General features: G+C 47.7%; 1 protein-coding gene across 4 annotated transcripts in view; it reads left to right on the forward strand.

Moving 5' to 3' along the window:
- Positions 1-6,793: 6,793 nt before the first annotated feature.
- Positions 6,794-25,322, forward strand: part of AOAH (acyloxyacyl hydrolase) — a 109,234-nt gene continuing 90,705 nt past the window's right edge. For 2 of the 4 annotated variants that reach the window (XM_014942420.1, XM_014942436.1), the window contains exons 1-5: positions 7,148-7,173; positions 8,313-8,453; positions 13,822-13,989; positions 23,716-23,801; positions 25,054-25,208. In XM_014942420.1, the coding sequence (XP_014797906.1) occupies positions 13,972-13,989; positions 23,716-23,801; positions 25,054-25,208 (259 nt within the window). In that variant the 5' untranslated portion in view covers positions 7,148-7,173; positions 8,313-8,453; positions 13,822-13,971. Of the gene's footprint in view, positions 6,967-7,147; positions 7,174-8,312; positions 8,454-13,821; positions 13,990-23,667; positions 23,802-25,053; positions 25,209-25,322 lie in introns of those variants that run through there. The other 2 variants (XM_014942427.1, XM_014942446.1) reach the window with 2 other exon arrangements.

The raw sequence follows: 25,322 nt of genomic DNA on the forward strand, positions 1-25,322 counted from the left end.
CTTGGGACTTCGTTTTTCTTCTGAAGTTGTCTTTTATTCTTTATGGTTCCTAGCAATTCCGAAGCGTTTGGTACAAAGAGGAGAGGGAAAGGTGGAACCTTTCTTGTCTGTATCTGATCTAATTTGCTTGTTTGTTTGTCTGTGGTGACGAGGATGAGATGCATCCAGAGATCTCCATTGCCGTTGGGTACACGGGCCTTCTTGTGAGGAGGCCCTGTTGTGAAGTCCAAAATCTCAGTGCACTAATGGGCTCGTGGTCGGTTGAAGGCTGATGCCTTTACCGCGTTTGCTGGAGTAACTGCCTTCTGTATTTCCATTTCCTCCACTGGGAGTGTTCCTGGCTGCCACAGATCAGTACTGGGGAAGTTTGGGCTTTGCAGGATGGATTCCCACCTTCCTCGTGTTCTTCCAAGTATTTCACCAAGCACAATCTCTCTTACTCCAAAGTGCAGAGTCTAGATCTAGAGGAACCCTCCAGCGCTTTCCCTCCCACTGCAGAGGCTGAAGGCAGATGTTTCTTTGGGTGAGTTCTTCTCCTACTCAGACCCAGCTGAAAAAGACCGGGGAGGGATTTTATGAGAGCTTGTGCTAGTGAGAATCCTAGAGAATCCTGGTTAGATGGACGCAGAATACCTTGACTGAGGTGGCCTTTGCTTCAGCCAGCCAGCTCTGGGGCAAACATGCTGCCTGACCTCACACCAGGTGAGGAGAGAAATGACGTCCTGCAGGTGCAACCAAAAGGAGGAGGAGGAGAATATTGTATGAATTCTGTGTCCAGTTCTGGGCTCCCCAGTTCCAGAAGGACAGGGAACTGCTGGAAAGGGGACAGCAGAGGCTACAAAGATGATGAGGGGCTTGGAGCATCTGTCTTAAGAAGAATGGCTGAGGGACTTGGGTCTCTTTAGTCTGGAGAAGAGAAGGCTGAGGGGGGATCTGATCAACACCTCTAAATGGTGTGGGTGTCAGGAGGATGGGGCCGGTCTTTTTTCAGTGGTGCCCAGGGACAGGACAAGAGGAAAAGGGCACAAACTTGACCGTAAGAAGTTCCATCTAAACATGAGGAGGAACTTGTTGACTTTTGAGGGTGGCAGAGCCCTGGAAGAGGCTGCCCAGGGAGGTGGTGGAGTCTCCTTCTCTGGAGACATTCAAACCCACCTGGACACGTTCCTGTGGGACCTGCTCTGGGTGGACCTGCTCTGGCAGGGGGTTGGAGGAGATGATCTCCAGAGGTCCCTTCCAACCCCATAGCATTCCATGATTCTGTAGTTCAAGCATGAGGAAGGTGCCCTCCTGAAGCTCTATGTGCAGTATTTCATTAATGCTTGATCCAACAAGGAGACCTAAGTTGGTTTAGGTGTTAATGGATGGTAAAGTAAGGAAAAAAAAGAGACTCTGAATTAAATGCTGGAGTAGGTGGTTCTAGCAGCCTGTGGCCTGAGAGAAGATTCAGTCTGAATGAGAACAGGGATGTGCAAGATGAGATGCAGGAGTTTGAGAAGTTTTATTGTCCAGAGCCTCGTCAAACTATAGCAGAGGTAGTCAGGGGTCAGAAATGAGTGGAAGCAGAAGTACTGCCTGCCACAGGGGATTTTGGAGGAGGCCTGGGGGTGGAGGATGGAGGTGGGAACACGTTTCTTGACAAACTGTGAATGCTGCCTCTTGTCTGCGTGAAGGCTCAGAGCGGAACAGAGAATCCGAGTTATTTTATTAATCTCCCTGCCCCAGCTGGATGGCTTGGCTGGGCATAACCTTTGCTTTTTATTTACAGACTGCAGAGCTTGTGCTTCAGACGGGTCCTGCTCATTGTCAAAAGAAACACCTTTCACTCCTGAGTGATAAGAGCCAAACGCTGCCGGCTCAGTGGCAATCCGGTGCCGTGATCTGAGCAGGTAGGCGTCTGCATGACAATCAGAAAGGAGCAAACACAACCTCTCCTCCGGGGCAGAAATGGAACAGGAGGGAAAGGTTAGATTTGCCTCCCCCCGCTAAGGTGAGTGCCCCAGATTTGCACACCCAGAAAGCAGGGAAGGTGGTGGGAGAGGAGCTGGCAACCCAGGCACACCGACACCACTCAGGCAGCGTGGGGCTCCTGAGCTGCCTCTCTTCTTCCACCCCTTGGGCCCGTGCAAGCAGGTGACACAGACCAGTGGCCTTTCTCCTGCCTTGGTGGATGGAGTCCCACCATGAAGGTGCATCCATCCAGCCTCCCACATCCCTGCCCTACGGGAGACCAATCTCCTCAGGTGGCCCAGCTCTTTTCACAGAATCACAGAATCTTCATGGTTGGAAGGGACCTTTGAGATCAAGTCCAACCACAAAAACAAACAACCCAAACCAACACACACAACCCCCACATCCACCCACAGACAGACACAACCCAACACTCTCGGGCACTAGAGCATGCCCTGAAGAGCCACGTTTACACGTTTCTTAAATCCCTCCAGGGATGGTGACTCCACCACCTCCCTGGGCAGGCTGTTCCAGGGCCTGACAACACACTCTCAGGAAAGTCATTCTTCCCAGTATCTCATCTAAACCTCCCCTGCCCCAACTTCACACCATTTCCTCTGCTCCTGGCATTATTCCCTTGGGAGAAGAGGCCAACCCCCACCTCTCTACACCCTCCTTTCAGGGAGCTGTAGAGGGCAATGAGGTCTCCCCTCAGCCTCCTCTTCTCCAAACTAAACATGCCCAGTTCCCTCAGCCTCTCCTTGTAGGACTTGTTCTCCAGACCCCTCACCAGCTCTGTTGCCCTTCTCTGGACACGCTCCAGCACCTCAATGTCCTTCTTGTCGTGAGGGGCCCAGAACTGAACATTTCGAGGTGAGATCTCACCAGTGCCCAGTCCAGAGGCACCATCACTGCCCTACTCCTGCTGGCCATGCTATTCCTGATAGAGGTTTGTAGGGGTTAGACATCCTGTGGGATGGTCACACGAGCAGCCGTGCTAAATTTGTCACACACACCCCCCCCACGTGTCCCACTCTGCCAGAAGAAAGAAGAGGCTGAAGAGATGCGTTGGCGTAATAGCCCATGCAGCTATTTTAAAAGTGCTCCCACAGCAACAAGGAGGGGGCCGTGGTGCAAACAAGAATCCTGCCTTCAGTTTCTAGAGCTGTCATACAGTCTCGCTTCGCCATTATGAAATTTAAAAAAAAAAAAAAAAAAAAGTTAATGATGAACAAGTATCCCGCTGCTTCCCATTCATTAAAAAAAAAAAAAAAAGAGAATGAAAATGGCAAATTCATTTGCTCATGCTGTTGTGTGTTCCGGAAAAGCTTTTAAGGCTTCACATTCAAGGACCTGCAGCAGGAAAAAAAAAAATTGCTATTGAAGTTTCTTGTATAATTTCAAAACATTAAGTGGGTAATTGCTTGTAAAAGCTATAAAGGGGAGAGAGAACAAGAAAAAAAATAATGTCTAATTTTAGCTCCTGTTTTTGAAATGACTTTGCTTTTGAAAGTGAATGTATTCTTTTACCAGAAAACTCAGATCAAGAAAAACATACATCTTCTGAAGTCAACTGCTCGTCCTGCTTGTAAGGACAAGAAGAGCAGTGATGCCGAGTAACCCTGAGAAAAGCAAGCAATGTGTCAGAGAAAGCTCTTGCGCTCTCTGGGCTTCCATTGCTGCTTTTCAAAAGCAATTCCTTTTCCAGCTTCCATAGAGAACCTTTATTAAACCTAACAGCTTCCAGGGAAAAATAACATTCTCTCGCAAAGAGGCACGTAGGTGATGAGTGTCTTTGGGGTTGCAAAATGAGGATGCACGATCCTGATTACTTTATTTGTGAAATCCTCTCCCTGTCTTCATGCCCTACCCAGGATTAAGTTTTGCTTGCACAGGATGCTCGTTACCGACGTTTCTCTCCCCTCATTTGTCCCCAGTGATGCAGGCATGTCGTATGTGTATGGGAATGGGAAGGCTTGCATGGAAATCTGGTGGGATCCACTGCCCAGAACAAAGCCCTGTCCTCTGGCAGTCGGGCAAGCCACAGGGCAGCCCTGTGTGCCTGCAGCAGCCCTGTAGCCCACTGGCCAAGATCACCCAGGCTCTGGCCACTGAACAGCTCTTAAAAGAGGAAGGGATGGAAGGGAGAAGAAAGGAAACCCCTTCCTGGCAGCAGAGGATGGAGATAGAGGGGCATGGGTGTGAAACACCCCTGAACGCAGGTCTGCTTTCTGGTTGTTTGTCATTGCATTGGGCTGCAGCGATCAGAGGTGGCTCTGATGTGTCCAGCTCTGCAAGCTCTTAATCCTGAGCAATAACCAGTGATGGAAGATGTTGGGAGTAGGAGGACACTCTTGTACTGTCATATCCCCCCACCTCCTCTCTTTAGTTGCTGCTGCTGCACTGACAAATATATGCCATTAGCTTCACTGCCACGCGAAAGTCGTTCATCTAAGGAGCATAATAAGATAAATGTGAGATTTTTTTCTCCCCCTTCTTGTTTCAGTCTTTTTGAGAGTTAAAAAAAAATATATATAAAAAATCTAGCCCTTCCCAACCCTGGGATATCTTAGCTGTCAGAAGCAAGCCTGTAATACTAAGCATCTGGCATAAGAAGCAAGACCTTCCCCTTGCAGCAGCATCAAGGAGCTGAAAGTGAAAAGGATTTCCCTTCAGACCCAGTTCCACAACCTCTGCACGCTGCTGAGGGTAAAATCCCTGCAAATTCTGCAAGACATTTGTAGGACAGAGTTTTCGTCACTTACCGCTGGCTGAGCTGTCACTGCTTTCCCCAGAGCTTGCTAAATCAGGAGGAGACTCGCTCAGTGCTCCCTCCCTCCCTCGATGAGAATTATATTTGAATATTAAACATCCACACGCCTTACACAAGTTCCCTGATTAACAAAGCCCTTACCCTTGCAGCAAAAGAGGCTTGATTTACAGTTTGATAAACAGGCACCTAAATTTAGGCAGGTGCTCGTGGATCCCAGCGGGATCGGGGCCTGTGCAAGCAGAAAGGCAATTTTACCTGTTCCTGAGTTTTCACTACATGCTTGGAGGTGATGTAGGTAATGACTTTTCTGCCGGATGTGTAATTAGAATGGGTACCACTGGTTACTTCAGGATTAAGATGCCGCCTGATTATTCAAGGTCACTCCAGCTGCTTCACGCGTCTTCGGGACTTAGACAGAGGTAAAACAATTGAAACGAGAGCCCTTTCTGTACAAAATCAGGCTGAAAAGTGAGAGTGGTGTCAAAAGCACAAGTTCATTAGGGCAGGACCAGGTGTAAAATGGATGTTGGAAGGGGCGTGAATTTTTATAGCAAGGTGATTTCAAAATGCTGATTCAGGGAGCGCCATCCTGCCTCATGAGGGCAAGGTCAAAAAGACCTGGAGACCATTTCAAACTCATTTAGCAATGTATATTTACATTTTATTTTCACTTCTAGCTGGGAGGCCTTGAAGGTCTCTGAAGGGCAGAGCTGGGTTGGCGACGCTTAGCTTGAGAGGACACACATAGGGCAAAGGAAACATTTCATTAGCCATCCTTCTCCAAGTGGAGAGCTTGCTATTGGAAGCAGAAGAGTTTTCTGAACAGATAGGTTTTTTCAACAGAGAATCACTCAGCTTTACCAAAGCCACCTTGCTGGAGGTTCTCCGGGGATAACCGTAGCTGTTGTGGTTCTGTACTGTCTTGGAAGAGCCAAACAAGCCTCCCCATGCTGGGAGGCTCAGCCAAACCCTCTCTCATCTATTTATTTGCCCCTTGTTTATAACCAGTTTCCTTTAAGGCGTGACCTATGGGACAGTCGCAAAGCTGGTTGACCAAGTGCTGCCATGTTCTTACCAGGATGCTGGCCTTGACTTCCAGCCCGGGGAGGGTATGGCAGTAAAGTAGCACATGTAGAGAGTGGGAGGGAAAAGAGATACTTAATATAATTTTGCCAAGGGCAGGCTTCCTTTCCTGTGACACTTAAGGATATGCCTTGAATGACTTTATTTCCATTGTCATTAGAGGATTTTGCAGCCTGATTGAGCACCACAGTTAAACCTTCCCTTGATGAAACCTCGTGAGTCTAATTTTAATCTTGTAGGCAACACGGTGTTCAGCCTAAACTGATTATGTCTTGGGACTCCTCTGGGTTGTCGGGAGGGGGAGGAGGGAGGCTGGTTGTCTTTTGTTTGATAAGAGGCAGCATTTTTTTTATGAGGTGTGTCTGTATCTTCTCAGTTTCTCTTGAGATGCCTCAGACTTAATATCCCCTTCCCACTCGTTTTCCCCAAGGGACGAAGGCACCCTGGAGATCTTTGGTGGCCACCCACAGGTGGGAGGCTGGGCCTTCGGGACTTCATTCCTTGCCAATTAGCAGTTTATTAGGGAGTTTATCGTGTCCGAGTCATTTTTGAAAAAGTCGGGAAAATTAATGTAGGAATCTGCCAGGCTTCAAAAAAAAAAAAAAAGTTTTCTGTAAATGCTTAAAATGAGGACGCCGAGGACGCGGTAGGTTGTACAAAGCTGCTGACTGCTTGCATCTTTCCCAGAGGAAAATGGCTGATCCACGGGGTTTTCTCAGGGCGCAGCTCCCCTCCGTTCTCCCCCAAGCTGCAGAAGCCTGGTGCATTTGAAAAGCTTGGAGATGCGAGCAGGGAAAAACATGTGAAAGGTTCCTCTGCCAGGAGTATGACATTTAAAGAGCGCCAGTGAGATTATTTCGGCTGCTTTTCACCCCTGCACGTATTTCTTGACTCACCGTACCCTCTGCCAGTCTCTGGCCTTTCTCAAAGTCCCGGGATCCCCTGTCCTGTCCCCAGCTCGGGATGGGCGCAGAGATACCTTACACCCATGTGAGAAACTGGAACATTTCATCCGTCCCAAATAATTAAAAGCGTGACCCAGCCAAGCCGGTTTTCACATCACCACCCATCTCATACCCTTGGTTCTCTCATTTCCAGTATGGTTCGAGCTTCACTGAAAACGGAGGTTGATTCCGTGAGGAGACCAGCCCTCAGAGCAGGTAAACTTGCACTGGGGGAAGGGAATCGCGGCAAAAAAGGATGGCAAGGAGCTTTTTTTGAGGGCTTCTTGAAGCTGGGAGCCGGCAGCTTGAGGGCGGGCTGCTGAGGCGGCGTGGGCGGGCCCAGCACTCCCGGCAGCAGATTTAAACGAGGAGTAACCGCCCTAACGGTCACTCAGTGAGGAGACCCGCCTCCAGAGCAATCAGGTCCGCACTGGGGAAGGGAATCGCGGTATCCTGGCCTGTGTCAGGAACAGTGTGGGGAGTAGGACTCGGGAGGTGCTGGTCCCCCTGGACTGGGCACTGGGGAGGCCCCACCTCGAGGGCTGTGTCCAGTTTTGGGCCCCTTCCCACAAAAAAAAGACCTTGAGGGGCTGGAGCGGGTCCAGAGAAGGGCAAGGGAGCTGGTGAGGGGTGTGGAGCACAAGTCTTGTGAGGAGAGGCTGAGGGAGCTGGGGGTGTTGAGCCTGGAGAAAAGGAGGCTGAGGGGAGACCTTCTGGCTCTCTCCAACTCCCTGAAAGGAGGGTGTAGCCAGTGGGGGTCGGTCTCTTCTCCCAAGGAACAGGCCATGGGACAAGAGGAAATGGCCTCAAGTTGCTTCAGGGGAGGTTCAGACTGGAGATCAGGAAAAATGTTTCCACAGAAGGGGTTCTACAGCCTTGGCCTGGGCTGCCCAGGGCAGTGGTTGAGGCCCCATCCCTGGAGGGATTGAAAAGCCGGGTTGACCTAGTGCTTAGAGACATGGTTTGATGATGGTTTTGATCAGAGTTAGGTGGGTGGTTGGGCTCCATGATCTTAAAGATCCCTTAATGGTTGGGCTCCATGATCTTAAAGATCCCTTCCAACCTAGAAAATTCTATGATTTTTAACCATCACTATTATGCCTTGTGGAGGTGCTCCCACTGGTATGGGGGTGCGCCCACCATTCTGTTTTCATCACCTTGAATCCACTGCAAGAAGCAGCTCAGCGAGGGGAGCACTGGTGTGGTGCTGAGCTGGCTGGGAAAGCGGCAGCAGAACAATTCCCCCTCAGAAAAGGCCACTGAAGGAAAATGAACTCGTGCACACAAAATGTGTGAATTTAGCTGAATTGTTGATTTGGGAAGGGAAACTGAGAAGCTAAAGCAGCTAACACTTGCTGCTCAGATGGCTTTTGGACTGCTAGGGGTCACGGTTCCCCTTCTGTAAAGAATTGCTTTTCAGGGCTTCTGTTTATTTCTAATATTTAAAGTGCCATACAAAGTTGTAACTGAAAGAAAATGTCCTTGGTTTTTTTTTTAGTTTGTTTTTTTTAATGTTTTATTAAACATTGTGTGGCTTTTTTGTTATTTTTTTTTCCCTCCAGAAAAGAAACCACATTGCCACAATCTGGATACCTTCCTGCCAGTCAGAAATTCTGGCCCAGAACCTCCATCACTAAACCCACAGTGCCTGAGGAAAAGCATCCCACCTGCCTGGATAGCTGACTTGAATTAAAAAGCTGCAGGTAACCAATCCACCAACAGTAGCTCACACAGAATGAACTGTGGTATTTTCACCTAAATATATTTCCAATAAGCTGACTTGAGGGGGAAAAAAAGCAGTCCAAGCCCCCAACTTCTGTGGGAACATGAATGACTGGCCGCAGCCATGAATTGAAACTGTGCTCGTGGGGAAAAAGAAAATGGAAAGCAAGCAGCAATTGCCTCCATTGGTTTGGTTTGGTTTTAATCAAACCTGAGACACTTTTAAATTCCCAGACTTCAGGAGGCTTCTGAGTAATGGGCTTCTGAAGACAGGTTTCTGAATTAAGCTAATTAGTCAAGTGACTGGCAAACGTTCATTCAGATCAACCTGTCTGGAAAAAAAAAAAGTGTTGTGGATTTAATAACTTTGTTCATGCAGAGCATAGAAATTAAACACAGCCAGCAGCAGTGCTGTGGTCGGCCTGGACCTGAGCACTGAATCGTCCTCGATGGCCCTAGGAGGTGTCCCATCCACCCCTGGACGGGCAGCAAATACCTGCCATGCCAGCCAAGCTGTCACCAGCAGGGAATCGCTGCCTGCAGTTTTCTAGTGCTTTCAGCAGTGTAGTTTCCCAGAGATTCATACAACAAGGAGCAAGTCTGTCAAGCAGGCGGGAGGTGTAGGGGGGCAATTGCTTGCTTCTCCCGTTTTCATGAGGCTCGGTGGACTTTTGATGCTGAGTTTTTGACAAGGACTGAGCGTGGTTGTGGTACAGCAGCACTGCAGGGCCTTTTAAAAGTGATCCCCCCCGAGCCTAAGCACTGGTGGATGATTTAGCATGGTGCCTTACTGGAGGGGAGGCTCCAGAGGAGGAAGTTTGAGTGGATTTGCACCAGGTGCCCGTTGTGCTAGTTCTTCAACAAGGGCTGAAAAAAGTGGCCTTGACTCATAGGAGCTATCCCCAGGCACCCAGTGGCTCCCGGCTCATGCTGCTGAGTGGGGCTGCTCTCTAGGAACGTCATCTCAGAGGAGAAAGCAGTTCCTGCCACCATTGGCACATTGGCATCCCCATGGTGTGTGACCTATGTGTGCCCTGTGGCAGATCCAGGAGACCAAAGGCGGCTCCTTCAGGCCATGGCATTCCTGAACATGGCTGAAGCTGCGCTTCACATGCTGTAAAGGGAGGGAAGGCATGTCTACAACTGCTTGGTTGGCCAAACTCCCGATGGAAATTAGTACCTGGCAGAAAAGGAGGCGGGGGTGTTGGTCGCCTGTGGGCTGAAGATGAGCCAGCAGTGTGCCCAGGTGGCCAAGAAGGCCACCAGCATCCTGGCCTGTGTCAGGAACAGCATGGGGAGTAGGACTCGGGAGGTGCTGGTCCCCCTGGACTGGGCACTGGGGAGGCCCCACCTCGAGGGCTGTGTCCAGTTTTGGGCCCCTTCCCACAAAAAAAAGACCTTGAGGGGCTGGAGCGGGTCCAGAGAAGGGCAAGGGGGCTGGTGAGGGGTGTGGAGCACAAGTCTTGTGAGGAGAGGCTGAGGGAGCTGGGGGTGTTGAGCCTGGAGAAAAGGAGGCTGAGGGGAGACCTTCTGGCTCTCTCCAACTCCCTGAAAGGAGGGTGTAGCCAGGGGGGGTCGGTCTCTTCTCCCAAGTCCCAGGTGATGGGACAAGAGGAAATGGCCTCAAGTTGGGGAGGTTCAGACTGGAGAGCAGGGAAAATGTTTCCACGGAAAGGGTTATTGCACATTGGACTGGGCTGCCCAGGGCAGTGGTTGAGGCCCCATCCCTGGAGGTGTTTAAAAGCTGGGTTGACCTAGTGCTTAGAGACATGGTTTGGTGATGGTTTTGATCAGAGTGAGGTGGATGGTTGGACTAGATGATCTTAAAGGTCCCTTCTAACCCAGACAATTCTATGATTCTGTGATTCTACCTTAGTGCTGCTGGAAAGATCTTGTCTTTCTAATTGCATATCAAGGCACCCAAGATGCTGTAGGAGCACTATTTTATACTGTGTATTGGAAAAGAAAAAGATTACAGTATTGGGAATGAGAATTCATAGGTGCCCCCCTTTTGTTAATGGACTCGTAATTCTCTTGCTGATGCATTAGCACATTAAAAAGGCATTTTCCAGGCTGTTGAAAGTGTCAGTGAAAGCCCATTTCCATCAGCTTTCTTTATAGTTTCACAGCTTCTGAAGCCCGCTGACACAGGCTCCTGCGGGCAACTGTCCGTGTCTCCCAGCCAGTTCTGTAAGGTACCATGTCTTCCAGCACGCCCTGAATGGTAAATGCAAAGGTAACCCATAACACTGTGGCTGCATCATCAACCACGAGCCAGGAGTCCAGCCCCAAGTATTGTTTGGTCCAGGATTTATCCGGATGCACGCACCCCAGCTGAAGATATTAAATGCTGTTTCCCTTACTGCTTTGGTGAGGATTTGAGCCAGGTTGTGATATACTTAATGTAAGTTATTCTTTTTGGGAGATAGGTATTGCTTATCTTCAAGAAAGGAACTGCATTAGTAAAGTAACAGAGGATTTGATTCTACTGCTGCAATGAAGCTAATAAATATTTGTCTCTGAAAGACAGAGGTGGATGTGAGGATGATAAAAGGGGTGTGCAAACCCAGAGTGACAGGTGCTGAATAAATCATGAGGAGGATCCTGGGGTTTCGTGATGGCATCAGGAAATTTAATGTCTTGCACGAGCCGTTACCTGCAAACAGAGAATAAGGTCTGTTCTGTCCCGATGATTCCCCCTGGTATGAGCACGAAGAATAGCTCCCAGCAGCCCGTCACACTTGGGACACACGCAGGATTAATAAGTGTGTCATGTTGGCCTGTACCTTACCTGCCTCATTGTGGTCTGAACCTCCAGGGGATGGGAAGGTCTTATTAATTAATTCTCGTGATTCAAGCAGCTGTAACTGATTGATAGGCAGTCCAGGGCCTGATCCTGCAGGGCGTGAGCAGACTTTTGCAAGGTGCACAGCTTTCCAAATCGCCAGCAGAGGGGAAGTACTGGATCTTATGCTGCAACATAGCCAGCAAGGGTATTTGGAAAACTAGATTTTTCTCCAGTGTAGCTAATGCAGGGCATTTGCTGTTCATCGGTGCTGCGGACTCAGCTCAGCCAAAATTCACCTTTTAAGGATGGCTGCGTGCTTGGGTTCCTCCATGGGCAACAGCATGGTCTGGGAGAAAATGATGTCAGGAGAAGCAGGGGATTTCACTGCTCAAGGATGCAAAGGGTGAATCGTCCTTCTTGGCAGGGGAGGCAGGGATGTGGCCTTTTGGCAAGGGCTTGTCTGGTCCTCTCCAACTGTTCTTTGAGCTAGGTGTGCCCTGTCCCCAGACCCGCTGCAGTGGCCAGCCTGCTTTTAACACAGGAAGCAACTCATCCCAGGATGCACGCCTGCTACACGGACAGCAGCTGACATTGTGGTCCTGTTCCTCTCTTTCAGGCAGTGTCACGGTGCTGGGTCGCACCTGGGGAACTGAGGGACCAAGTAGTGGAAAGGCAAGTGGGGCCAGCAGCTGAGGTTCAGCTGTCCCTGGACAGCAAGATCAGTAGGCGTGATGGATAGACCATTCAGTGGGTCACGGCACCTTTCCTGCTCAGTCTGAATCACCCAAGAAAGAAAGCACCCAAACAATCGGGCAATATTTTAGAATCAATGGTAACAATAGGCCCTTGTCCTACTCAGATGGCAGCTCCTGAGCTTGTTCTGCTGCTTAACCTCTCTGTTTCCAGTGGGGATGAGCTCATGTCCAGGCAGGGTGTCTCAGCCCCTGCACACACAGCTTCCCTGTGTTTTCCACCCTGGGGCACGATCCTGTCCCGGCAGCTCATGAGCAAGCCCAGAAAACGTTGGCAAAGACATTTGCTGGAGGAGCTGGTCCCATGCTGCCTGGTGCCCTGACCCAGAGCCACACACCTGGGCCATGACCATGGTGCCCTGGGATGGGCAGCGAAGTGCCCCTTGCATTGGTCAGGGCAGTGCCTGAAGTAAATATACACATATATATTTGTCTATCTAGTGTGTGAGGCAGAAGTACAAACAGCCATAAAAATGACATTTACTTATTAGCAGCAAAATTAACTTTTAGAATTGAGCAAGATCAATCCTGTCAAGCCACTCAAATTGGAGGCTTGCTTCTTGAAATGGACAATAAGGCATTTCAAGTCTAGTTGTCTTTTTGAATACTTATTTGTAGAATCACAGAATGGTTAGAGTTGGAAGGGACCTTAAAGCTCATCCAGTGCCACCCCCAGCCCTGGGCAGGGACACCTCCCACCAGACCAGGTTGCTCCAAGCCCCATCCAGCCTGGCCTTGAACCCCTCCAGGGATGGGGCAGCCACAGCTTCTCTGGGCAACCTGGACCAGGCTCTCACCACCCTCACAGCAAAGAATTTCTTTCTGGTATCTCGTCTAAATCTCCCCTCTTTCAGTTTAAAACCATTACCCCTCATCCTATGAATCCACTCCCTGATCAAGAGTCCCTCCCCATCTCTCCTGTAGCCCCCTTTAGGTACTGGAGGGGTTATAAGGTCTGCACAGAGTCTTCTCCAGCTGAACAAGCCCAGCTCTCTGAGCCTGTCTTCAGAGGAGAGGTGCATATTGAATCTTTCCTTATCCTTGTATTGTGGAGATGCCAGGAAAAAAGCCCTAGAATTAACTCTTGCACATAGATAAACTAACAAATAACATCTTTTTTTTGTCTTTAGTCAAGAGGAGAAAAGGATTTGCTTCTGTTTTTCCCTTTGCCTGTAAATGTGACAGAAGAAATGTCTTTCCAGATATGAGTCTTTTCTCCCAGGATGTATCCGCTGTGCACACGTGCCTACGTGTAGAATCTTCCTCTGGCAAAACCAGACAGTAATTCTGCCTGTCGTGCTGCCCGTCTCTAAAAATGCTGAGAGCACTTATTTCTGTTCCAGCAGTATTGCTCTGTAGGGTGTCCCCAGTGCCCCAAACAGAAGCGAGCAGCTTTAAGAAATGATGAAAGGCTTAGCTACCTGTCTGTTGGGAAAATGAACCATTAGGGCAAAATATATGGCTTCTGTTGGAGGGGTTATCTTCTCTCTCAGAAATACCTTAGGAGAGAGTTACGATATGAGGGGAGGCTCTGAACACAGGTGGCCCCAGACAGTTGCCATGGACAGGCACCACCAAAAAGGTCAAGGACCCATCAGTTGTGTCCTGAAGGCCAAGGGTTATGATCTGAGTGACCACACTACGCCACAGGGAGTAAAGTCCAAAGTAAAGGTGAGGATGGAAAGAATCCCTAATATATTTACTTCATAAGCAGTGGCAATTAGCAGGTCAAATTTTAGTGACTGAGGTCTTGGGTCAGGGTATCCCAGCAATTCAGTATTTTAATTTTTGTTTTTATTTATTTTGCAGGGGGTGTGCGTGCAGAAATACAGCTGGAAATCTTGCTGACTATCCTTCTTGCTGCAAATCCAGAACATCACTTCAGACAGCCCATATTCGCTGTGTGTTCTGCTTTATCTGGCTGAGAGGAAGGGAGTAATTCATTGTCACCTGGGTACCATGATCTCCCACCATCAGGTAAGCTTTCCTGGTGTATCAACGCGCTTTCCTATGACCTGCTTGCTCACCAGCTGGGCTGGGAGGAGTGAAAACTCCGCTCAGAGACCCTGAATGGTGGCCTGACAGCAGTGTGTAGGAGACACACCAGATAGCCTGCATCTCCAGGGCTAGGGAATGCACCTCTGACTTTAGCTCCTGATGCTCTCCTGAGAGCTACAGCTGAACGTGCAGGAGAAGTTGTGGTCCAGAGCATCCTCCCTCCTGCATCCCGGGTGGAAACGTTGAGCATCCTCTGCAGAAAACAAGCCCACTGTGCTAGGGGAGCCCTTTAGGGAGGGGGATCCTCCTCATGGATGCAGGGGAGCACCAAGAATGCCACCCCAAGTGCTGTGCACAGGCAAAGTAGGGGCTTTTTGAGCCCATGGAGCCACTGTTGTGGTTGGCAGGAGTGGAACTGGGTTACCTCTCCGAAAACATACGCAATCACCTGATAAATATAGCCAGAGAGTTTTAGATAAGTTACGGTTTACCTTCATCTGTGGTGACTGTGGTTATTTTTACTAGTCATCAAAAGAAACTGCTGGATGTAGGATTAAAGCAAAGGGATGATGTAGACACATGAATTATGAATTTTGCATCGCAAATTATTGCATAAATAGCGTGATGCACCAAATGCATCTAGGGCAAGTGTTCTCTAGTTTTGAAGGGCTGGAAATGACACCTTCTTCAGGGAAAAGAAAGTTTCTTTGTATATCCTAAAAAAAATAAATTGGGCAACTTTACCTATTCAGCATCCAATATTTCCTAATCTTTGTATACAGCTTTTGCCCCAGCAATGTGTCTGGGTTTTGGCTGCTCATCTTGAAAGGCTTAACTGGGATATGCTTAGCACAGACCTTCTGAAAAATCAATTGCCAAAACCCAGCTGTCAGGAGGGGAGCAGAGATACCCAAACCCAGGTGGTCACTTTTAGGCAGGAACATGACTTTCCTACCTCTTCACACTTCCTCATTGCTAAACATGCAGGAACTTGCAACATGGGATCATTAAAATTTCTTAACCGACTTTCATGGTTTCCACATCAGAACTTTGGTGCAAGAGACTTCCTTTTTGAAGAACTCCCAAGGCAGGAATTTGGCTACAGAGGACTACACAAGGTGAAAAGGGGAAAGGCTTGGGTAGAAGAAAAACACTGAGGAGACCTAGATTCTCAGGTCACTGGATAGCTGCATAAATAACTTTGTTTATTGTGGCTTGGGGGGGGGGCAGGCTCATCCCTTTTGGTGTTAACCCCAGCCATGCTGCTGGGACATCTACCTCTACCCCGTGCTCCACTTCTGGAAACTTTGATCTAGTTTAGATCAAAGTAGCCCAGCTACTAACATGAAATGAAATGAAATTCTCTATCTTGCACGTTATCTTTTATCTGGACTTTCACCAACCCCACCATCGCTGTGTCACTCAGAGACAAGATTATTCAGGTTTCCTGCTGGGCATCTGCAGCATCACTGCAGCACAGGAAGAAGCACACCCATAGATTGCAAATAGAGATGTTTCCGCTATGCATGGAATAGATTTGGGCATACCCAGCTGTGTAATTATGATTTCTGCTTCCTGGAAAAACATTTCTTGGGGTTTGATCACTGCTAGAAAACGGCTGTTGGTTTGTGTTCAATTCAGGGCCCGGAGATCTCTAGAACATGCCTGTTTTCTTCTTTGGCTTTATGTGGTGGGGATTTAGTGAAGAGTGACAGCCTTACTACTGGGCTGGCTGGCTGCCACCTTTTTGTGAGACCGAGAGCACTGCTTTGTTGTGTCCCCAAAATCTATTTCCACTTACTTATCCTTGCAGAAGCAATGGAGAGGCTCCCTTTTCCTTCAGTGGTGAAGTCTGGAGGGTAGAAGTTGCTCAGCCCCCCCCTTTGTTGATATTCCAGGCATAGTGTCAGACCAAGAGGTTTACTTGGGTATTTTCATGTTGGGAAATTACTCCAGTGAGGGGAAGGAGTTTTACTGGAGGTTATTTAACACCCTCAAGGTTTGTGGTTAATTTATGTCGGTTGCTTTAAATATACATAAACACTGAGTCTAAATGATGAATGGTGGTGAACAAGTAACCAGGAGACAAAATCCATAAATACTCCAGTGTTAATTTGTTTTCTAAGCCAGGAAGACAGAGGAGATACTACTTCTGTGTAACGCTTCAGTAAAACCCTGGGTGACATTCCTGAGTCACCCTCTCTCTCCTTACTGCCTGGTTGTACAGCATTCACCCTACATTATTTAGGCAAAGAAAAGATGATCCCAGCTGTGGCGTTCAACAACTTTATTAAAAAAAAAAAAGAAAGAAAAAAAGCCTGAACCATACTTTTTGGTGGCTATAGACATGTCTTTGCAGATAAAAGGAGGTGAGTCCAGCATCACCAGCCTTGGAGCACTCTATCAGGTCAGACAGATTGATTTGCAAGGCAGAATTTTGCTTGCTCATTTTGTCTGAACAATTTGCTTGGCTCGACTTTACCAATGCGGATGCCTATACACCTCAAATTTAATAAACCTTGTAAGAACTTATATCAGGGTTCAAAAAGGATTCAGTAACTCATTGAAAGATATTACGGCTCTTTTTTATACAACCGGAGCGAGAGCAGAAAGAGATTGGAAAGGTATTATAGGAGAGTGAACATTTATCTGAAACGCTATTTATATTTCATTGAATTGGCTGAAAAGGACCGCAGAAGGCCAATAATGAGTGAGGGAAGCAGGCAGGCAGGCAGCTATCCCACCATGCACAAAGGATGGTGTCTTGATGGATGATTTAATGACTCCAAGGTGTGCAGAGGGGCCGGAGACCAGGTGGAAATATTCTGCGTTCAGGGCACAGCGTGAGCGGGGAAAAAATGTGATGCGGTGCTTGACTTCTCCCTCGCTTACAGTTTGATATTCCTTGTGCTACTGGTTTTGATTCCTGCAGGGCTGGTCCTCGTGGTGAAGGCAGGAGCCACGCCTGCCTTCTCCAGGTTCAAGGCTCTTTTGGGATGAGTTAACTCCTCGGATTTGCATTGATCCCCAGCCGCTCACCTTACTGCATCCCTCAGAAGGAGCCTGATCCAGCGCTGTTGTGTTTAACCGAGTATTTTCCCCAATACCCCAATTTCTGGAATGGGTCAGAAAAATAAAAGGAAGTACAGCTCTGAGCCTGCAACCAGGAAGAGATAAATCTGTGGGATGCCCAGCCAGAGTAAGGAAGAAGAAAGAGGGAAGAAAATTGTTGTGAATGCAGAGCCGTTTGGGAGAGGCACATTTCTGCTTTATGGGGAGAAGGAAGAAGAAAGAGTGAAGAAAATTGTGGTGAATTCAGAGCCGTTTGGGAGAGGCACATTTCTGCTTTATGGGGAGAAGGAAGAAGAAAGAGTGAAGAAAATTGTGGTGAATTCAGAGCCGTTTGGGAGAGGCACGTTTCTGCTTTATGGTGAGATGGCTATGAATGGTGGTAATTAAAACCAGCTGCCCGTGTCATCTTCTCATATATATGCAAGACTAAACCAGTGATGTCAGGCATCAGCATAAAATCTGCTGCGAGTGAAAAGGTAGATGAGTGCAAATAAGCCCTCCATTAATTTTCAGTGACAGATCTGAAAGGTGAAGGGTTAAGGGCTGACCTCGTGCCTGAGTTTGGCTTGTCTGTGTAAGGCCAGACTATCAGAGATGTGGGTGCAATCTTTACTGTCTGTAACCTCAACCTCAGCTTGTTTGAGTTAGGGCATATATAGTCCTTCAAGTGCTTTGAATACATTCATACAGTCTGATTTCCCATGGAGCAAGAAAACTCTATGTGCCTGGTTGACCAGTGACTTGCTTAATTAATATTTGAAAAATCAGCTTGCGCTGCCTTTGCATATTCATCTATGGATGATGGATGCTACCCCTGCAGGGCCATTTTGCTGATGGAAACTGTCCAGGTCACCTGCAGGTCTTTTATTACTGAAGCAAATCAGTGAAATGTCTCTTTGAAAAGAGGAGAGGAAAAAAAAAATCCCCCAGTATATTTATACCACAGTATTATTGAACTGTGAAGTGCCATCAACAGTACATATGTTGTAAAGGTCCCATTTCCAAGCACAGAAGTCTCAGTACAAGCCCCAAACGATGTTTAAATAATCTCGTGAACTTTGGTACATGCTAAAAATGCCTCCGATGACATTTCGCACTGTTCCCTAACCCAAACACTGGGAATAATTATCTTTTATTGGCACATGTTCTGTGTTGAGATCAAGAGGCTGTCGAGCAGCATTTCTTTTATTTGCGTTACTGGAGGAAAGATCAAATGGAACAAACGTAATCAAACATTTATTTTTCTCCTCCTTCCGTGTCTTGGTGCTCCCCTTGTAAACACTTACAACCTGACAGCGTCTGGGGCAAACTTCTTCCCCTTTTCCACGGCTTCAACCAGTGCTAAACCGGGAACCTAATAGGGGGTTACATTTCTATCAAAACCCCAATGCAATAGCGTTGGCTCTGCGGGGAGTGATGCAGTGGAGAGGATTTTTGGCTTGCCTAGCAGGCTACTAGCTATTTATGGCAAGGCAATAATGGGAGAAAAACGCCATCACGCTGACTTGGTAATGCTTGGCTCTTACTTCTTCGGGATATAAATGAGTACCCGAACTGCAGGACAGCCCAGAGTCCTTCCCAGGCTTCCTGACTTGTATTTACAGCTGGCTCTGAGTGACTCTGTTATCCAAGTGCTCTAACTAAGCCCTTACTAATTAGTCCTTTCTCAGTAATAGCGCCACACCCTCCTGCTCCTTAATCACCAGAGTTGTTTCTTTTGTCTAGATAATAGCAAGAATTAATTCTTTAGATCTGAAAAGGCCCTCAGTTGTGCCTGCACAGCTCTAGCTGCAAAATCCATGTTGGTGAGGCTACTTCTGAATTTATAGTGTCATCTGCCTGTAGTAAGAACACAACAGCCAGGTTTGTTTTACCACATTAAAACTGATCAACGAGGGAAACATACTGTGTCACCAATAATGCAGCTGTATTTGTCACAGGTTCCCTGTTTGAAAGTTCTAAGAATCTTATGCCCACATTTTGTTATACCCAAAACTGAAGTAAGTCGTGTCAGTGATTTACATTTCCAAGAGTGCAGATATCAACAGCTCTTGCAAGCTGGGACGTTTAATTTTATTAAAGGTTGCAGAAGAAAGGATAATCATCTCAGCTACAGCTTGGCAATAGCTTGGAAAAAATTTTCAGATATGAGTGTAGGAAAATATTGGTTTAAATGCTTTCCCTGCAGCTTTGAATAACAATGAGATGGAGAGAAAATCTGAAATAGATGCATAACTTGAACTGAAAGTGATAAGGAAACTGGGGCAGAGGGAATGACTCAGTTGGCTGCGGTGCAGTGGCAAATCCACATGGGGCTTTGGAAATGTTCATCCATGCCAGTGATAATGCACCAACCGCAGAGATGATTATGACAGTCGGAGAAATTGGGAGAGCGGTAATGAAAAATAACCGATGCCACGAACCAGTGGGAACTTCAGAGTCAAAGGGCACAAAGGACGACGTTTTTGAAAATAAAAGGAAGAAAAAGGACTGAGAGGATCTTTGATCTAAAGGCTTCTTCCTGCAGGTTTTATCTCTCCAGACGCAAAAATACAAGGCTTATGTCTGTTCCCTTAAGAACTGAACAACATGTCAGAGAGGAGAGAGGGGGAGAGAAAGCCTTCCAAGATAACATTTAATCATCATAAAAATGCGTGCATGAATGTGACAAAGAAGGAAAAAAAAGGCATACATTTTAAAAATAAATATGTAAGAGAAATCTAACTGAATAGTAAAAAAAAAAAAGAAAAAGAAGAAAAAGGCTTTGAATAGTAAAAAAAAAAAAAAAAGAAAAAGAAGAAAAAGGCTGTAATGTGTGCAGTGACTTGGACAGGATAGGACAGGTACGCTGCCAGCTGATGGCCTTTCATAAGATGATTGTTCCATATTTCAAGGGATTGTCTCTCTTTTTCAACCAAGTGGTCCCTGATCCTGACAGATGACATATCGATGCTTACATGTCCTGTTTTGAGGCTTCATGCAAGTATTTGCTTTTTTTTTTTTTTCTTTTTGAAGGCTTTTTTTTCAGTGTATTTGCTATATACATAAACAGGTCTTTAGGGACCCATTATAGAAAGCAGCGTTGAGAAGAACTCCATCCTCACATCTAATTTCATGTTTCCAGTGGCAATCACATGAAAGCGTCTCTTTTGGGGAAAGGGTGAGTCTTAAATTGCATTTAAGCTCTTACTCAGAAAATCAGAAACCCCAACTCAGTTCCATAGCATTTTCACCAGGGGCAGCAACATGGGACCCTGAAACTTTACCTGTCCCCCAGCTTATTTGTCACCATTGCCCAAGCCAGTGTGCATTCGGTGTCAGCAACTAAACATGAGCTGGCAGTGCACAGTGGTAGTCCAGAAAGCCAACTGCATCCCGGGCTGCATCAAGAGAAGTGTGGCCAGCAGGTCCAGGGAGGTGATCCTGCCCCTCTGCTCTGGTGAGACCCCACCTGGAGCACTGTGTCCAGCTCTGGAGTCCTCAACACAGGAAGGACATGGACCTGTTGGAATGGGTCCAGAGTAGGGCCACAAAGATGCTCAGAGGGCTGGAGCACCTCTGCTATGAAGATAGGCTGAGAGAGCTGGAGTTCTTCAACCTGGAGAAGAGGAGGCTCCAGGGAGACCTTATAGCAGCCTTCCAGTACTTGAAGGGGGCTACAGGAGAGATGGGGAGGGACTCTTGATCAAGGAGTGGAGCGACAGAATGAGGGGTAATGGTCCCCTCATTCTATGTAAGAGATAGAGAGAGATCTATCTCTAAGAGATTTAGATGAGATAGATACCAGAAAGAAATTCTTTGCTGTGAGGGTGGTGAGACACTGGCCCAGGTTGCCCAGAGAAGCTGTGGCTGCCCCATCCCTGGAGGGGGTCAAGGCCAGGCTGGATGGGGCTTGGAGCAATGTGGTCTGGTGGGAGGTGTCCCTGCCCAGGGCAGGGGGTTGGAACTGGATGATCTTGAAGGTCCCTTCCAACTCTAACCATTCTGTGATTCCATGAAATGGAGTGTTGTTGGTCCTTCAAACTCCAGCAACCACACTCCTCTGGAAGTCAGCCGTGGGGACTGGATTTCTTCACTCACTATGCACATGCTCTGCCACCATCTGCTCTGCCTTTGTGGAAATTCAGGTTAGGTTCTGCTCGGCTTCGACTGCTTTGCCTCAAGTTTTTGGCAGCCATGCATGTGTGCAGGTTTCTCTAAGCTTTGCCTCAATTGAGAGAGGCTGGAGAGCTTGAGCTGAGAGTTACCAAGTGGGGCACATCATGGTCATTAGTCCCTGCAGCCCTCTCTGATGACCCCCAGCCAAAGCCCTCTCTTATGTGCTGTGTCCCCCATGCATCACACTTACTGTGGGAATAAGGTACCTGGCATTTAGCTCTGCAGACCCTTGTGTGTAAAACTCCCCCAGAAGCTACTCTATGATTCTATGATTCTGTGACATAATGGTCCTGTCCATCAAGCAGGGTGAGAGGAGCAAGCGCCTCGGTGTGTTCAGGCATCCTGAGAGGGAATTGCAGAGAGCTGCAGGACTTTCCTTCAGGGCAGTGTTTTCCTGAAAAGCTACAGAGAAGGCAACGTATGTCCCTCCTTGTCTGCGTACTGAACGGGGGGAGCTGCAGGTTCCCCCCATTTCCTTGGCAGGAAGCAGCAGTGTGTATGTGGAGGTGTATATGATGTGTATGGACACCTTTTTTTTATTTCTGTATTTATTATGACTAGTCCAAATTCAGCCTTGAAAAAAATTCAGTTGACCCTACATCTTCTGTCTAACAGTCCAGCCCGGGTGTCTGTGGGGCTGGGTCATTGCCAGAGCACTGAGAGGTTCCTATCTGCAAGAGGTGGGGTACTCACCACACCTCTGGCTCTACACAGTCTGCCCCTTCTTCAATGGACACCTGTAGGGAGGAAAAAAAAACGTTGGTGGCATTTTCAACTCTATTTAGGTGAGTAAAATTGAAAAAAGAAGGGAGCTGAGGAGACCAAGATGCTTGCAAGCTGTAGAGAGAACATCCCAGGCATCACCCCTGTGCTCTGTTGCTTTGCAGAGAGCAGAGCTCTGGTCTTCTGCTGCCACAGTCTTTATTTTGAGGTAGGCACCATCTCCCGAGTCACCCTTGTCCCAGGTCTGCTTCTCTAGCTCAGATGTTGTACACAAACCTAATGGAAGCAGATATGATCCGATCCCTTCGTTTGAGACAGATCTAATGGGGTTTTTACACTATTAACATCGTTTATGCACTAATTAAGAGATAACATCATGTGCTCCTTCGCTGCTGTACCAAGACAGCTTTAGGTCTTACTGTCTTAGGGACTTGGAAGTAATATAAAAACCTACTTGGCGAGAGGCAGGGCTTCCTATCTGATTTGAGTGGGAAGGAGAAAGATTTAACACCGAGGGAGATGGGGAGGGGTGTGTGTCACCTTCCCAGCTGTCCTCTAAATCTACACATGCAAATCCCTCCTTTGCCTGACCAGACTGCATATTTTAAAAGCTTTGGGGTTTCCTTTAATTGGTTTAAGAGCTTGGCAAACGCGTAAGGTATAGCAAAACCCAGCTCCGTGTTACACACGATTCTGGGTTATCTCACCACTCCTTCCACCAGCCTGAAAGGAAAGAAAATAAGCCAGCTGATTATGGGGCTCGAGCTGTATGCTTTGCAGGTTTACATGCCTGGGAGCAGCTTGGGATCTATCTATATACTTTATAAGTGCCGTTGTTTAGATTTGTATTCTGCTATAGATATAAAGCGGAAACCATTCCAAAGACCTCTCTGCTAGGAAGATTTTTCTTGCCTATTATTAGCACTCCGCTTTTGCAGCAAGAGCTCATGAGCCAATATGCAGAGTTTTTAAAGGACTTCAAAGTGTCATTGGGAACCAAGTGATATGTGTGTTAAAAAGGGTTTAATGGAGCTGCAGTCACTGTAGCACAGTGTCTTTTTATAGCAAGTTTTTGCAGCGTTAAGAAAAACATCCTGCACATTTCAGTAGGATTGGCATATGGAGAAGGTACTTTGCACTATGATTTTTTGTTTATCTGCTATTACAAAAAAAAAAAAAGAAGACTAGCATTGCTAGCTATAGGGAGAATGATAAGCAGGAACGGGTCTGCAAAACTCAGGCAACAGCTATTACCTCTATTTTGTGTTTAATTTTTTTTTTCCTTTTTTAGAAGAAAAATTCAGAAGCCAATGGCTTGGCTTAGAGGATGGAGATGTGCAGTGATTTGTATTCACATTGAAGCTTTTAACAGTCTTTTTTTTTCTTCTTCTTTTTATTTCTTTTTATTTTTTTCCCCCCAGAGCCACTGGATTACATTGTCATTATCACAAGGCACATCCGGCTTATCAAAGTTGTGGCAAACTTTCTGGGGCTGACTTTAAAAATGTCATAGGTCAGGCTCCCACAGAAAAAAAGAAGTGGTTTGCAAAAAAAACATATTAAATACTAAGGCTGAAATGATGCCTGTACAGTCACTGGATCTGCAGGAATGTCTGAGGATTCGGCAGGCAATCACTGATTTTGTTATATTCTCTGTTTTTCCTTTTACAACACCATTTACGAGTCTCCTTTAATTATGCCCAGGAAGCATGTAGGAATGCCTAATGAGACAGGCTCCTCATTGCCCTTTAGCAACCCGTGACGACACTGTGCCCACTTCTGAAAAATCCAGGCAAGGAGTGGAAAGGGAAGAGGAGTCCTCGTGTCCCACCGGAGGGGTAAGAGACTTGCCCAGGGTTATACAAAAGGGCAGAGGCAGAGGTGGGATGTAGCTTTGGCCCTCCAGTGCCCACGTCGTATCTTTATAGCCATCCTTGCATCCATAGCGTCTGGGATTTAGCTGTTTGGGCTTGTTCCACCTCTGAAGCAATGTCATTTAAATAGATTTTACTCTCTGCTTTTGCTCCAGGCTGGGGAATGACGGGTTTCTGCCTTATCTGAGGGAGCAGGAAAATAAAAGAGGCAGGGAAACCTTTAGTCGTCACGACTGCCAAAGCAGTAAAAGCTCCGGATTTTTCAAGCCTTACAGGCAGCTGGAGGCTGCAAACTAACACTCTCAGAGCTGATGAGAGGAGAGGTTCAGCTCCTGCTCCTGCCCTTACACCAGCAGCTGCCTCCTGTCCCCCTGGCTCGACTCTGGCAAAATCCCAGCCTGGGAAGCCTGTCCCTCTCACCCCCCGCAGCTCCGGCCAGAATGGCCTCTTTCTTTTATTTTTCATGCCCCGTCCTCCCGAACGGAAACCCTGGTCGAAAAATCTTACAGAAGCAGCCGGAGATACATTTGTTGGTTTTTTTTTTCTTGTCTGCAGAGGAGGGCAATGGAGCGAAGGGGCGGGGAGGAAGGGTTTGTAGGGTTGGGTTGGGTTTGTTTTTTTTTTTGTTGTTTTTGTAAGACTAGTTGTTCAGGGGAGTGTCTTACGTTATTAATGCTGAGTGGCTCCAGCAACTACTGTGGTTTAAGGTCGTTAGTCATCCGCTGCTACAGCAGGAGGACAGGGGAACGCTGAGCCAGAGCTGTTCATGCAACCCTCGTGGTCCTCCCAGGCCAGCAGGTTGGGAAGAGCTGCAAATGGGGCAGCGGGGACGCGTGGGGGTGCAGAGAGCAACCTGGGGCCGTGAGGACGTCCTCCCAGCCCACTCATGGGGTACCCACGTATATGGGACTCCCTGGGTTGTGGTGGGTGGCTGCAGTCACCCCGGATGGGGTTGCGGGGTGTGAAAAGGGCAGGGGCTGGGAGAGCTCCTGCGATGCACAAGTGTGAGATCCTCTGCGCACCCCTTGAGAGGGCAGGTGTGTGTCCCCACCTGGGGAGCAGCCCCTGCATCACGTACAGCTACACAGGCACACGGGCCTCCTTTCTCCTCGAGCTGCTACTGAGGCATGGATGCGGGATGCTCCCTGAGCATTAAGGGAATACAGGTCCACGTGCGTCCTTCCCACCTGATTTCTTCCTTTCTTTCCTTCCTTAGGATGAGGAGGTTGAGGCAAACGTTCCTTAATTTATTCTGCCTCCTCTGGCTCCCGCTTCTGCTGAAGGCTGCCTCTTCCTCCCCTCTCCCCGCTGGAAACGACCCACCGTCCCCTGAGCTCCCCTATGGGCTGTACAAAGGACACACTTGCGTTGGTATGTATTCAGGTTTTGTTTGTCTGCTCGTTTGCTACTCCACCGGTGAGCTGGGAATTGCTGTGCCCATCATAAATCACTCCTTTATCTATTTCAACAGCTGGACTGCAAAAT

This window comes from Calidris pugnax, unplaced genomic scaffold (assembly GCF_001431845.1).
Source record: "Calidris pugnax isolate Ruff unplaced genomic scaffold, ASM143184v1 scaffold23, whole genome shotgun sequence".
NCBI lineage: Eukaryota > Metazoa > Chordata > Aves > Charadriiformes > Scolopacidae > Calidris > Calidris pugnax.